Here is a 15,770-nt window from a genome sequence, read left to right on the forward strand (position 1 = left end):
TTTGAACCTTTTGTTTCAAAAAGAAAATTTAGATGGCTATAGGAAATTTTAAGGATTTCAACACTGTTGTTTCAACAACAATGGTCAAATTTGGTATTTTTGGAATGCTTTCAACTCCACCAAGGTTACTGCTTCCAGTGATCAACACATTACTATCAAGATCTATAATGCTATTGGTATGCAGGATATTTGCATTACTGCCGTTTATGCTAAATGCAAATCAAAAGACAAGAGGGACCTATGACAGTCTCTTGAACAGGACAATATGGTGACTGATGTTCCTTGGTGCATAGGGGGGGATTTCAATATTATAATGGATCCTAATGAAAAACTTGGGGGTAAGCCTCACAGAATGTATAGAAGCTTGGAGTTCCAAACTTGTATCAACAACTATGGTCTCATTGATATTGGTTACAATGGATCTAATTACACTTGATGTAATAACAGAAAACCTGCAAAGAGGATTTGGAAAAGATTAGACAGAATTTTTGTTAATGACCTCTGGGATCAACTGTTTCAAAGATGTTCTGTTAGGCATCTTGCAAGGACGAGTTCAGATCGCAGACCTCTTCTTATGAAGAACTTGGTTGGTAATCAACAACATATTAATTATTTTAGATTTCTGAATTGCTGGGTAAACATAGAAGGCTTTCATGACATTATCAAGGAGGCCTGGAATACAGAAGTGTCTGGGAATTCGTATGTGGATTCTTCAGAACAAGCTCAAGACTCTTAGTAAAAGGCTATCTTAATGGTCTAGGAATAAAATTGGGGATATCAATGAAGCTGTTATTAATTGGGAGGACAAACTCCAAGAGTTAGAGGACATAGATATTGAAAATAATTCGGAAAAAAGTAGAGAATATGACAACAAGGCTCATGCTCAATATGTTAGATGGCTCAGTCTTCAAGAATCCATGCTCAGACAAAAATATCAGTTACAGTGGTTCGAAGAAGGGGAAAAGAATACCAGATACTTTCACTCTATCCTCAGAGAGAAAAGAAGAAGGCAATAGATCAATCACATCAAAAACAGTAAAGGAAAATGGATCAAGGGAGATGAGAAGATAGCCAAGAAAGTTGTTAGGCACTTTCAAACAATCTTCAACCTTACTCCTCCTACGATCAACAATTCTATTCTGGATTGTAATCCTCATTGTATCTCAAGTGAGGACAACGACATGCTCAGCAAAATTCCAGAGGACAATAAAATCAAGGATGCAGTTTTTAGTAGCTTCAATGGCACCTTCTTTCAGAATTGCTGGGACATAATCAAGAGGGGAGTCATTGCTTTTGTGAAAGAGTTCTTCAAAGGAAAAGGTTTGACCATATTCTACTCTCATACTTGTCTAGTTTTAATTCCTAAAATTGACAATCCTGCTACTTTTGCTAACTTTAGACCTATTAGTTTATCTAATTTTACTAATAAGATTATTTCAAAAAAAATTCTCTTAGAGTAAACACCTTGTTGCATAAATTAGTCTCCTTGAATCAAAGTGATTTTGTTAAATATAGGCTAATTTCTGAGAATGTTCTGTTAGCCCAAGAAATTGTTCACAATATTACTCATAAAAATAATGGTGGAAATGTTGTTATTAAACTTGACATGGCTAAGGCTTATGATAGAATGGCTTGGGATTTTATCTATGCTGTCTTTAGGAAATTTGGCTTTTCAGAAAATTGGATTGGTCTGGTTCATAATCTCATCTCTAATGTGTGGTACTCTATTATAATAAATGGAATGAGATATGGCTTCTTCTCTTCTTCTCAAGGGCTTAAGCAAGGGGATTCTCTCTCCCCAACTCTCTTCATAATTGCTCCTGAGGTCTTATCAAGATCTCTTAACTCTCTCTATAGAAATCCTAATTTCATTCCTTTCTCTATGTCTCCTAATGTTCCCAGGATCAGCCACCTAGCTTATGCTGATGACATTGTTATATTCTGTAGTGGTGGATCTACTTCTATTAAATTGGTCATGAAGATTATTAGTAGTTATGAAAGAAGCTCAGGTCAACAGGTTAATAGGGATAAAAGCTATTTCTTGACTGCTCCTAATACTGTTGCAACTAGAATTAACAGGATTAGAAAGTGTTCTGGCTTTATGGACAAGACCTTTCCTTTTACTTACCTAAGATGTCCCCTGTAAGTGGGAAGAAAAAAAATAGATTTTTTTGATAACATGATTAGTAAGATTGTTAAAAGGCTAAATGGTCGGCAAGGCAAGTTGCTCTCTCATGGTGGTAAGGCTACTTTGATTAAAAGTGTCCTCCAATTTATCCCTGTCTACACTCTCTCTGCTATGACCCCCCCTAAAGGAGTTTTTAGACTAATTGAGAAATATTTTGCCAATTTTTTCTGGGGTACCTCAGAGGATCACAAGAGGTATCATTGGAGTTCCTGGAACCATCTTTCCCTCCCTATTGATGAAGGAGGCAAAGGTTTTAGGAAATTGGAAGATATTAATAATATGTTAGCTATGAAAAGGTGGTGGAGGATAAGATCCACATCATCTCTTTGGGCTAGATTCATTAGTAACAAATACTGTGTGAGATCCCACTTGGTCTCAAATGAATTGGCTCCAGGTAATTCTCATGCTTGTAATCATGTTCTAAAAATTAGGAATATTGCAGAGAATCATATTGTTTGGCAGGTAAATTCAGGATCAAGTAGCTTCTGGTGGGATAATTGGTCTCTTAAGGGACCTTTGGCTACGCCGGTTCCTGATACTCCAAAAAGTGCCAAAATCTTGGTTGGAGAATTCATATTTGATGGTCAATGGAACATCAACAAACTTAAGGAATTCTTACCAGATCATTTGGTACACCACATCAAACATTTATATAGGCAATCAATCCAAGGAGGATCAAGTTTTCTGGGAAATTTCAGAAAATGGCAAGTTCACAAATAGAAGTTCATGGAGTTTGGTAAGGAAAGCTATTCATCAACAAGGTATGGAACTCTACTATCCCTTTTAAAATGTCTTTCCTGGCTTGGAGGCTCTGGTATGCTAAACATCCTTTTGATGATGTGATTATTAATTTTGGTAGACAAATTGTTTCCAGATGTAACTGTTGCAAAAATCCAACTACAAATAACATAAACCATGTATTTGTAGAGGGTCAAGATGCCATTTACACTTGGAAACTTTTTGGAAAAGCTCTTGGCATAGAATACCACCCCTACCCGATTAGATATATGCTTAATAAATGGTGGGCTTCTAAGGCTACCAATGATGTCCACAGACTTGTTTTAAATATTACACCCATCATTATCTGCTGGTTTCTTTGGAAAGAATTTTGTGTGTGCAGGTATGGAGATAAAAAAAAAACTTCAACATTTACAAATTACATCAACAAATAGCTTGGAGTATTGAGACTGCAGTGAACGAAGCTTTTCCAAAATGTCATCTTAAACTTTCGTTTAACGGCTTCTGTGACCTCCTAACAAGGCTTCATCCTGTGCATAAAAGCATGGTCGTTCTCTGAAAAAAGCCGAATAGGGAATGGGTCAAGATAAACACTTATGGGAGTTTTCTATAAGGGGATGAAAAGGCAGGGCTAGGAGGAGTCATCAGAGATGACCAGGGGGATACTATCATGGCTTTCTCGATTCCATACAATGCTGAAAACCACAACATCGCAGAGGCTCAAGCAACTTGGATTGGTACTAACTGGTGCATACAAAATGGTTTCACTCAAGCCACTCTTGAATTGGACTCTCTCTACATTGTAGAGATCCTCCGTAAAGAAAGCGCAACCAGCTACAAGTTTAGTCAAATAATCAACAAGATCAGAGAGGCTATCAACACCTTCAATATTCAGATTAGCCAATGCTATAGAGAGGCCAATCAAGGAGCGGACTGCTTGGCTAAAATGACAGTTAACATTCAACAGCCAGCTTACTTCTATTCTAACCAACAGTTGCCTAGTCAGGCAAAAGGCCATTTTTTGCTGGACAAAGATCAGGTTCCTTCCATAAGGAACAAATATGACAAGGCCAATTTTTTTGTTAGCTAGCTTTGTAATCTTCATGAGGGGGCGAACTATTTATAATCACCTATGCCTCAATTTCTTTTGAAGAGTTGTCTCTACCCTTGTGTTGTATCATCAAACTCTATTTTTTCTAATACAACACCCCCAGGCAACCATAAAAAAAAAAGTAGAATCATGAGACCATGAAACCCTAACGTATGTACTTTTTTTTGGTCCAAAAGAAACTATTTATATTAAAATTATGGTGGTATAGTACAAGGAGCTAAGGTTAAACGAGGCACAGGACAACACTGGCCTTCTAGAGTAAAAGAACTACGGGGACGACCTTGTGGTGGGTCGTTACAAAAAGTGGGGAGGGGGTGGAGCTAGAACTATCTAATTCCCTTGGATGATTTGTACAAAATGATATGTCAGTTGACGCAAGACATAGTCAGTAGTAGGTACTATGTTTCTAACAAAAAGCATTCCTAGCCGATCTTCTTCCAAAGCCATTAATACTGCAGATGGCGGCGTTGTGTAAGTAAGGAAGTCTTCAGAGCTGTCCATGTTGCATCCAAAATTTGCGAGTATATCAGCCACCCTATTTTGCTCCCTGTACGTGTGTTGTATGATGGGATCATCCAGCTGTCGCAGAAGGTACCTGCAATCCATAAGTAGATTAGTAAATAAAGGATGAGAATTGTGTTGTACGAGAGAGAGTACTGCCTGAGCGTCTATGTTAATTTCCAGTGGCTTAATTCCCTGAAGAAAGGCGATTTTAAGTCCATGCAGGAGTCCAAGAAGATCAGTGTGGATACTAGAAGACGTGAAACATGAGCCCGTATAGCCGATGATCCATGAACCTAGTGAGTCTCTGATTACTCCACCGAAGCCCCTGCGATGTGATTGCAATTTCGCAGCTCCATCGCAGTTTAATTTATAAAAGTTTGTTGGAGGAGGGTGCCATTTAATGTTATACAAACGCATAAACCTTCGGATTGTGATATCTGATTCTTTGTCAACTTCTCGTTCCACAAGAAAAGCCGCACCGCAGTGCAGTTAGCTTCTTCTCTCTTTCTCTGCATCGAAATCTTTTCTTTTGCTTGCAGGTAACTCCTCACGGGAAAACCTACTCAAATTGGGAAGTTTCCTAAGATATACTCCTATGACCTATCTACTCGTATTTTACTTTTCGCACATACAAATTTATGCTTACCGTCGCCGAAAAGGTAATACTCTCGCATTAGCAAATTTCGAGAGTCAAAAGAATTTTTAATATTTTCATAATTAAATCTTTTAAATATTTGAAATAATTACTCCCTTGTTATGTTTTAGTTTATGTAAACTTATTTTTTTTTTTATCTGTTTCAAAAAGAATGGGCCCTTTTTAAATTTCCAAATAATTTAACTTAAACATCCGATTCTAACCTCAATAATATGGCTTGACAGAGTACGAGGGTCAAGGTTCTTAATTTTGACCGTGAAATTGGACATAGATTGTTCAGATTTATAAAAATAAAATTTACTTATTTGAAAACTACATAAAAAGTATTATAAGTCATAATAATTTATATTTCAAGTATTTTTATAAAATACTAAAGAAAACCAAGGCCAAATATGAACCTCGTAAACTCCCCAAATAGTAACTAAGACACATAAATTAGAACAGAGGAGGTACTTTTTATGAAATTTTTAAATATATGAATTTTATTTTGAAAAACTAAAAGATTCTATGTGCAAATACATTGTTAAAAAGGCAGAGTAGCCTAGGAGATACCTGTGCTTATTTCGGTTTGACATCCCGGTCCCTATACTCAACAAAGTTTTATCCACACACCTCTACTCGTTCAAAATGACTCTTTTAAACCCTTTCGACCTCGCGTGCTCTTCAACGATCCAATGTGGATGACATATCCATGTCCACCTCAGATTTTTTATGCCATATCATTATTTTGTCACTTTATTTCAAAATTTTCTACTCTATTTTTTATTTTATTTTTACTTCACTTCACTCCTCCCCTCTACTCTCTATCTCTTGTTATTTCCACTTCTATGCTGCCATCTTCTACCACCCAACCCCCCCCCACCCCCCCCCCCCCGCACCTCCATTAATTCACCTTCACAATCCCAAAAATTCTGTAGCTCTATTACCCAATTACACCGAGCAATCAGTTCATTAACAAATGAAAACAAAAACAAATAAATAAAAAGAAGAAAATCAAATAGTTAATAGAATTAACACTTCCTAAATCGTTACAAATTGCAGTCACCCCATCCGAAATGAAACACTGGAATCATGCAATTCCCACTCTTCTGTGGAGATCTCAATCCTACTTATGATGATTTCAAGATATTGTTTTAACAAGAAGACCCATAAAATCTTAATCATTTTTATGAATAGAAATTGTTTGAAAAAAGAAAAAAGAAAACCCATGTTCATTTGGGTTTCCAGCTTCTATTATCTCAATGAAATCTCACCTGCTAGCCTATATTGTTAGCAAATTAAGTGTTGTTTATTGACTTACTTTTAGATTTGGTTTTCTTCTTTTACAAACAAAATAGAAGCAAAAATCAGAGGTGAAAGACAATTTGTTTGCGATATTGAAGAGGTGAATCTTGGGACTGATCAGTATATGGAAGGCAAGTATGTAGGGGGAAGAAGAAGAGTATACGAAGGGGGGATGGGTTAGCAAAGAAGGTTGCTGGATTTGGGGAAGAAGAAACATGAAAGGGAGGGGAACTTTTTAATAATAAAGTAACAATTTTTTAACTTTTTTTTTCCTTTTTTTTTAAATTTTCTTTTATTTAATCTTTTTTTTAAAAATCAAATTCGTTGTTTACACTCGCTTTACACGCGTGCATTTCACACATTTCGTCCAACTCAGCAGATTCAATGCCACATAAGCTTGGCCAATGGTCAGAAGCGTTCAAAATACTAGTTTTGATCGAATAGAGGTGTCTGGATGAAACTTTGTGAAGTACAAGGACCGGGATATCAAACCGGAACAAGTACAAGTGTTTCCTAGGCTATTCTGCCTGTTAAAAATAAAATGTTGAATCTCAATGACGAAAAGTATAAACCTAGGCTATTCTGCCTGTTAAAAATAAAATGTTGAATCTCAATGACGAAAAGTATAAACCGGTACAGAAGGAAGCTCAAAAGGTGGTATTCTACATCTATAGGGGGTGATAGGACCCCGCAAAATTTTGATGTTCTGTTGAAAAAAATAGGACTAGTCTAAGGGGAAAATTATGTATTTATCCCTCGGCTGAAGATGCAGAGTAAAAATATAAGTGAATGGCCGTATTATTTAGCTTACACATGTTTTCGAATCTTGTTCTAATTCGGAAGTGTTCTAAAATATTAATGTGCGTATATTTTTAGGTAAAATTTACTTGGCATATAGATTGTAAAGAAAAAGTTTCACCAAAATCAATGACGTTTTAACCTTTGATACGGTACCACTTTTTTAAGTAAAATAAGCTCCTAATCCATTGAGCAAAACTTCACTTCCATATCTCTGCGCTCCTTTTTTTTTTTTTTTTTTTTTTTTTTTTGAGAAATGACCTTTCTACCAGTTAGTTCTTGGAAAATTTAGACTTGAAGAAATATACTAATCTCTGTCTCCCCCCTGGCCAAAATGACTCGTTTAATTTCTTCTTTACTGCTTGCAATATATATATATAATAAGAGTCAAGGGTCTATCAGTTTCAAGCTCTCTACCTTTACAAAGATAGGATAAGGACGCGTATATATTACCTTTTCCATACTCCACTTGTGAAATTACACTAGGTTTATTAATGTTGTTGTTATAGCTTATACATTATGGGGTCTCACAACCAAAACTGCGTCGAATATAGGTCAAATGGGTGTTCGACTGATTACTGCAACGTCTATGTTTAACCAAAAAGTGAAATTTCGGTCAAAGCTGTATTTTAGAAGAACTCGGGTTACGGGTAATCAAAGAAATGAATAATAGAAATTGATTTTGCTAATTATAAGATGAACATATGAAAGCAAAATAAATCAATATATTCCAATAGTGTGTTGTGTCGTTACAAATGACCAGTCTCCTCCTTTTTATAGCTATCTCTAAGATATACGTTTTTCCTTTGTCATAATAAGGTCATTATAGACAATTAAAGGCATTAAATGCTACGTTACATAATCATTGTAATTTAATACAGATTCTCTAACGTTTCCGATATTTAATGTTTATTAAATACCGTATCTGTACTCTTCTGTGCTGTCAGATTCATTCTCCTTAATTTTTGGATTTAAATAGGTACGAGCGTTGAGCCTTTTGAATATTTGCTCGTGCCTCTGTTTATGCCTCTGCTCGTATCTGTTGCAACTCGTACCTCTTTGCTAACCATCATTCTTTGACCAGCCTTCGTGTCATGACACGTCATCTTTCAATCACTTCAATATATATAAACTCAATTTTTCCCAATACAGATAGTCCCCCCCCCCCCCCCACTTGCCATTTATTCATCAATTGAATATTTGGGAAGTGAATTTTATTAAAGCATGAATATTTGTCGCCATCAGTTTTTCTCTGGAACTATCGACTTCACTTGTCACTTCTATTTAATGCCCATTACACGTGGCACCTTTTGGTTGATTCTGCGACCTTTCAGCATTTTTCAAGGCTTTTTTACGGCTACACCAATTACGAAATGTCAGTTCTCATCATGACGTTTTCATTATTATAATTTTTCCTTGGGCGGTTTCTTCTGAGTATAAATATAGTTTTCACTTTTGTCTTTCTCTCATAAAGTTCTCAGAATATTCAATTCTTGTTTGCTTCTTCCTCGTACTATCATGTCTTCATCAAACCCTAACCCTAGGCAAGCCTCCATTGTTGATAATTTTTCTCCTGCCCCTAGTAGAAGTAGAAGAGGAGGCAGACTGCATAATTTAGGGTCTTCATCCATACGTGGTTCTTCTCTTCCTTCATCTAGTTCTAGTCCTTCTTCTAGAACCAGAGGTTCTCTTTCTCAAAGGTCTTCTTCTAGAGGTAAGGAACCCTCTGAACCTCTTCGTGAACCTTTAGTGGAGGAAATAGTTCCTGCGGAACTATCTTTCTATAATGATAGAGAATCCCTTAGAAATCAAGTGTCCTCTTTAGATCGTGTTGATATCTACCCAACTCAAATCATTGAAGGTCTGATTGCTTTAGTTCGTAAAGACTGCCATTGGAGTCATGATTTCCCTATTATAATTCCCAATGAAAACCAAAGGATCACCTCCTATTTAATTGGGTTTTCTTTTGTGTATACATACCCTTTCACATTAGGTTTCAAATCAGTATTTGATGTGTCAGAGTTGGTTTGGAATGGTTTTCGATAAGAAATGAGACACTTAGTCTCTTTTAAGAAGGCTTAAGTTGGAAAAGTCAACCGGATGTTGACTTTTGTGTTAGAGGGCTCGGATTTGAATTTCGATGATTTGGTTAGCTTTGGGGGATGATTTGTGACTTAGGAGTGCGATCGGAATTGATTTTGGAGGTTCGGTGTAGAATTAGGCTTGAATTGGCAAAGTTAGTATTTTGGCGAATTCCGGTTGGTATGTGAAATTTTGATTCGGGGGTCGGAATGAGATTCCGAGAGTTGCAGTAGCTTCGTTAGGTGATTTTGGATGTGTGTGCAAAATTTCAGGTCATTCGGAGGTGTTTTGGTTGGGTTTCTGATCGAATGCGTGTTTCGGAAGTTTTAGAAGAACTTAGGCTTGAATTCGATGAGAAATGATGGTTTTAGTGTTGTTTGAGGTGTTTTAATGATTGGAGCAAGTTTGAATAAGGTATTGGATCATGCTTGTATTTTTGGTTGAGGTCCCGAGGGCCTCGGGGTGATTTCGGATGGCTAACGGGAAGTTTTGAACTTAAGAGATTGCAGAACCTGTGCTGCTTCTGGTATTTTCGCTTCTGCGGAATTGGGACCGCAGAAGCGGTAACGCAGAAGCGAGAGGAGAGACGCAGAAGCGGCAGGGACCGCAGGTGCGGAATTGGTGACCGCATCTGCGGAGTCGCAGATGCGACAGGAGGACCGCAGATGCGGTATTTGAGCTCTTTTGGGGATCCGCAGATGCGTTAATTTGTCCGCAGAAGCGGGAGGCGCAGGAGCGGATGTTAAACCGCAGAAGCGGATATGTCCGCAGAAGCGGTGCATTGACCGCAAAAGCGGGAGCCGCAGATGCGGCCATGGAGCCGCAGATGCGGAAATAACTGGTCAGAATAGTTTTTATTTCCCTTCGCGAATTTTTGAAAGGGTTTCATATTTTCACTTCGGACTTGGAGTATTTGGGCGAGTTGGAGGAGAGGAATCAAGGGACTTCATTGAGGTAAGAATTTCTAAACCAAAAACACGATTTTATGGTACAAACACATGAAATTAGACTGAAAACTCAAGGAATTAGGGTCAAAAATGGTAGTTTAGGGCTTGAAACCTAAGAGAACAAAAATGGGAATTTGAGGGGCCAATTGGACTCCGATTTTGGTATTCTTTATATGCATGGACTCGCGGCGAGATAAGGAATCCGGTGATGTGAATTTTATAATTTTTCGAGACGTGGGCCCGGGGCTCGGGTTTTGCCAACTTCGTGATTTTCGATGTTTTTCGAGTCTTTTCGATTGGGTTATATTCCCTTAGCATATTGTGACATATTCGTTGTGGTTTTGGTCAGATTCGACGCACGAAGAGGTGAATTCGAAAGGCAAGGGCATAGCAAGCTAGGACCTTGGCCGGCTTGAGGTTAGTAATAAATGTAAATGCTGTGTTGAGGGTTTGAAAACCCCGAATTTGCACAATGTAGTGCTATGTGAGGTGACTTGCACGCCGGATAACGGGCGTGGGGTAGAGCACCGTCGGGGATTGTGACTCGGTCCGTCCCGCTTAATAAAATTACTACCTAATTGATTGTAGTTTTGTGATATCCTTATAAAAAAAATGGATTAATTGTTATATTTGGGCTTCGTGCCAACTACTTGAATCCTTCAGGGATTATTTTTACTGGTTTCTTACCATATTCTAAATATTAAACTCAGTCCTAGTATTTAACACTGTTTTGCAAACTCAGCCACCTTTTCTCAAAACTTGGAACTTAAGCAATATTTTTAATGAAGTTTAAGCTGAATATTTTTATACTGTTGTGTGATTTTTGGACTGAGTATGGGATCGGGCTGCGCGCCGCAGTGGTTTAATAATGATATTGATATGAGGCCAAGAGCCTGTTCGATGCCACGAGATGGCTTATTATTGCGCTTGGGCCGTAAGGGGCCCCTCCCGGAGTCTGCACACCCCCAGTGAGCGCCGTCGACGTTAAATAAATGGAGCGGGCTGCACGGCCGCAGCGGGGTACTAGAGGTACCGGTTTATGTGTTGCATTGCATATTTAACTGTTATTTATTTCTTCATCTGTTGTGATGTTTATTCTAACTGTATTGCTGTTTAATGGTATTATTAGCTTTACTTTGTGTTTATTTAGGATTTCTTATCCTCAGACTTTATTTATATTTATTACTTTCTGAGTTGGAAGTACTCACAATACTCCCTGCACCTTGTGTGCAGATTCAGGTACACCATAGGGTGAGTGAGGACTAGTGTCAGCTGAGCAGCATTATCCGGGAGTATCAAGGTAGCTGCATGGCGTTCGCAGCTCTGATCTCTCCCATCTATCTTTATTATTTTATTCGCAATTTTCCTAGTCGGATTTGTAATAGGTGGATAATCTATTTTAGAGGCTCGTGTTCGTGACACCAGATTCGGTGGGCTATTTAGTATTTTATTTTGAGGTTTTCGAATGTTAGAGATCTTATCAAAAATTTCCGTACTAAATTGGTATTATGGTAGCGAATATTTAATTACTTTCATAGGTTATTTGGCTAAGGTTGTGTAAATGGTCGAGCTTGCCTAGCAATGTGTTGGGCGCCATCACGACCGGGGTTTGGGTCGTGACAAGTTGGTATCAGAGCCTAGGTTACTTGGTCTCGCGAGCCATGAGCCGGTTTAGTAGAGTCTCGTGGATCGGTACGGAGACGTTTGTACTTATCCTCGAGAGGCTGCAGAACCTTTAGGAAATACTCTATATTCTTGAAACTCTTGTCGTGCGGTTTTGTTGAACTGTGAACTAAATCTTTGTTATTCTATTCTCTCACAGATGGTGAGAACACGAGCTACCGAACGTGACGGACGACCACCAGTGCCACCTACTGAGGCCGCCAGAGGCCGTGGGCGCGGTCGTGGTCGTGGTAGGGGTAGAGTAGCCGGGACAGTACCAGCTAATATTACGATTGCCCCAGCTCAGGATCAGGCTCCAGCGGTGGAGACTCCAGCAGCACCTGCTCAGGCGCCAGCTGTGCCTATTGTGATTTCGGGTCTTCAGGAGACCTTGGCACAGATCTTGACGGTCTGTACTGGTTTGGCTCAAGCAGTTTCAGCCACCACAGCAGCAGCAGCTACTTCACAGACCGGGGGAGGCAATCAGACCCCCGATGCCCGCACACCTGCGCAGGGAGTGCAGGGACTACAGACACCGGAGGCACGTCCAGCTCAGCAGGTTGCACCAGCTCAGGGTTTTGTGGTTCTAGTTATGCCAGACGATGAGCAGCGTCGTCTCGAGAGGTTTGGTAGACTCCAGCCTCCGACATTCGGTGGTGCTGAGGGCGAGGATGCCCAGAGTTTTCTTGACAGATGCCAGCGTATGCTCCGTACGGTAGGGATCCTTGAGTCGAGTGGTGTGGCATTTACTACTTTTCAGTTCACGGGGGATGCTCTTACTTGGTGGGAGGACTTTGAGAGGCGTAGGCCAGCCGGTGCAGCACCTCTGACTTGGCAGTAGTTTTCAGATCTTTTTCTGGAGAAGTATGTACCTCAGTCCCGCAGGGAAGAGTTGCGTAGGCAGTTTGCATGGTTGACACAGGGAGACATGACAGTGACTCAGTATGAGGTGAGGTTTTCCCAGCTAGCTCGTCATGCTACTTGGATGGTTCCAACAGATCGCGAGAGGATCAGGAGATTTGTGGATGGTCTTAACTACCATATCCGTATTTTGATGACTAGAGAGAGAGTACTGGGTGCTACGTTTGAGGAGGTGGTAGACATTGCTCGTGAGATTGAGTCAGTTCGCCTAGAGAGTGAGAGGAGAGGGAGGCTATGAGGCCTCGTGGATCGGGCAGTTACAGTGGTGCTCCTTCGAGGGGTCAGTTCCAGCAGGGTAGAGGTCGCTCTTTTAGGCCTGCTCAGTCAGCTCGTCCAGAATATCGTGGGGGATCTTCAGGCCGTGGTCATCATGGGCCCCAGAAGGGTCATACTTCACTCAGCGCTCTCCCAGCTCAGAGTTCATCTCATGCCCCATCAGTTCAGGGTTTTTCTGCGCCGAGTTCACCTGCTAGTCATTCCGATGCGAGAGGTTTACATCAGTCCCCATCTTCAGTACCGGGCAGCTGCTATGAGTGCGGAGAGTTGGGTCATTTTAGGAGGCAGTGCCCTCGCCTTCGTGGCAGACAGCATCAGCATAGGGGTCAGCCCTCGACTTCTGCTCCAATTACTTCACCACCCGCCCAGTCAGCTAAGGGTGGAGATCAGACAGCCAGGGGCCGCCCCATAGATGGAGATCGATCAGGCGGTGGCCAGGCTCGTTTCTACGCGATGCCGGGCAGGATAGATGTCATTGCTTCAGACGCTGTCATTACAGGTATTATTTCAGTCTGTCACAGAGACGCCTCAGTATTATTTGATCCCGGTTCTAACTATTCATATGTATCTTCATACTTTGCTCATCATTTGGGTACGACCCGAGGGTGTCTTGCCTTACCTGTTCATGTGTCTACCCCGGTGGGCGACACTATTATTGTGGACCATGTATACCGGTCGTGTTTGGTGACTATTGGGGGTCTGGAGACCCGAGTTGATTTATTGCTACTGAATATGGTAGATTTCGATATTATCCTGGGCATGGACTGGTTATCTCCGTGTCATGCTATTCTAGACTGTTATGCTAAGACAGTCACTTTGGCTATGCGGGGTGTACCACGGATCGAGTGGCGTGGTGTGACTGACTATTTTCCTAGCAGGGTTATTTCTTTCTTGAAGGCCAGCGTATGGTTGAAAAGGGTTGTCTTTCCTATTTGGCGTTTGTGAGAGATGTGGGAGCTGAGACCCCCAGCATTGAGTCGGTTCCCGTTGTGAGGGAGTTTTCCGATGTGTTTCCTGCAGACCTGCCGGGTATGCCGCCGGACAGGGACATTGATTTTGGCATTGACCTGGTGCCGGGCACTCAGCCCATTTCTATTCCACCATATCGCATGGCACCAGCAGAGTTGAAAGAATTGAAGGAACAGCTTCAAGAGCTCCTGGATAAGGGGTTCATTCGGCCTAGTGTCACCTTGGGGTGCACCAGTTCTATTTATGAAGAAGAAGGATGGCACGATGAGAATGTGCATCGATTATAGACAGTTGAACAAGGTAACAATTAAAAACAAGTACCACTTACCTCGCATTGATGATTTATTTGACCAGCTTCAGGGAGCGAGGGTGTTCTCAAAACTTGATCTCCGTTCGGGTTACCACCAGTTAAAAATCAGGGACTCAGATATTCATAAGACTGCTTTCAGGACTAGATATAGTCACTATGAATTTCTTGTCATGTCTTTCAGGCTGACCAATGCTCCAGCAGCTTTCATGCACCTATGAACAGTGTGTTCCGGCCTTACCTGGATTCATTTGTCATAGTATTCATTGATGACATACTGGTATACTCGCGCAGCCACGAGGAGCACGCGCAGCATTTGAGAGTTGTATTACAAAGATTAAGGGAGGAGAGGCTTTATGCAAAGTTCTCCAAATGTGAGTTCTGGCTCGGTTCAGTGGCTTTCTTGGGACATGTGGTGTCCAGTGAGGGTATTCAGGTCGACCCGAAGAAGATAGAGGTGGTGCAGAGTTGGCCTAGACCGACCTCAGCCACAGAGATTCGCAGCTTCCTAGGGTTGGCAGGTTACTATCGTCGGTTTGTGCAGGGATTTTCCTCTATTGCATCGCCCTTGACCAAGTTGACTCAGAAGGGTGTCGCATTCGTATGGTCGGACGAGTGTGAGGAGAGCTTTCAGAAGCTCAAGACGGCTTTACCACAGTTCCAGTGTTAGTCTTGCCATCAGCTTCAGGATCTTATACGGTATATTGCGATGCTTCGAGAATTGGGATTGGTTGTGTTTTGATGCAGGAGGGTAGAGTTATTGCATATGTTTCTCGTCAGTTGAAGCCCCATGAGCAGAACTACCCCGTCCATGACTTAGAGCTAGCAGCTATAGTTCATGCACTGAAGATTTGGAGACATTACTTGTATGGCGTATCCTGTGAGGTATTCACTGATCATCGCAGTCTTCAGCATTTGTTCAAGCAAAAGGATCTTAATTTGAGGCAGCATAGATGGTTGGAGTTACTTAAGGATTATGACATTACTATCTTGTATCACCCGGGGAAGGCCAATGTAGTGGCCGATGCTCAGAGCCGGAAGTCAGTGAGTATGGGGAGTTTGGCGTACATTCCAGTTGAGGAGAGGCCATTTGCAGTTGATGTTCAGGCCTTGGCCAACCGATTTGTGAGATTAGATATTTCAGAGCCCAGTCGAGTGTTGGCTTGTGTGGTTTCTCGGTCTTCCTTGTATGACCGCATCAGGGAGTGTCAGTATGATGATCCGCATTTGCTTGTCCTTAAGGACAGGGTTCAGCATGATGATGCCAGGGATGTGACCATTGGAGATGATGGTGTGTTGAGGATGCAGGGCCGGATTTGCGTGCCCAA

General features: G+C 40.9%; 1 protein-coding gene across 1 annotated transcript; it reads left to right on the forward strand.

The window, feature by feature from the left end:
• Positions 1 to 2,179: 2,179 nt before the first annotated feature.
• LOC109220287 lies at positions 2,180 to 4,016 on the forward strand. The gene is made up of 2 exons (XM_019384755.1): positions 2,180 to 2,818; positions 3,552 to 4,016. The coding sequence occupies exons 1-2, from the start codon at positions 2,180 to 2,182 to the stop codon at positions 4,014 to 4,016; spliced, it is 1,104 nt and encodes a 367-aa protein (XP_019240300.1).
• Positions 4,017 to 15,770: the final 11,754 nt, after the last annotated feature.

Source organism: Nicotiana attenuata, unplaced genomic scaffold, assembly GCF_001879085.1.
Source record: "Nicotiana attenuata strain UT unplaced genomic scaffold, NIATTr2, whole genome shotgun sequence".
NCBI lineage: Eukaryota > Viridiplantae > Streptophyta > Magnoliopsida > Solanales > Solanaceae > Nicotiana > Nicotiana attenuata.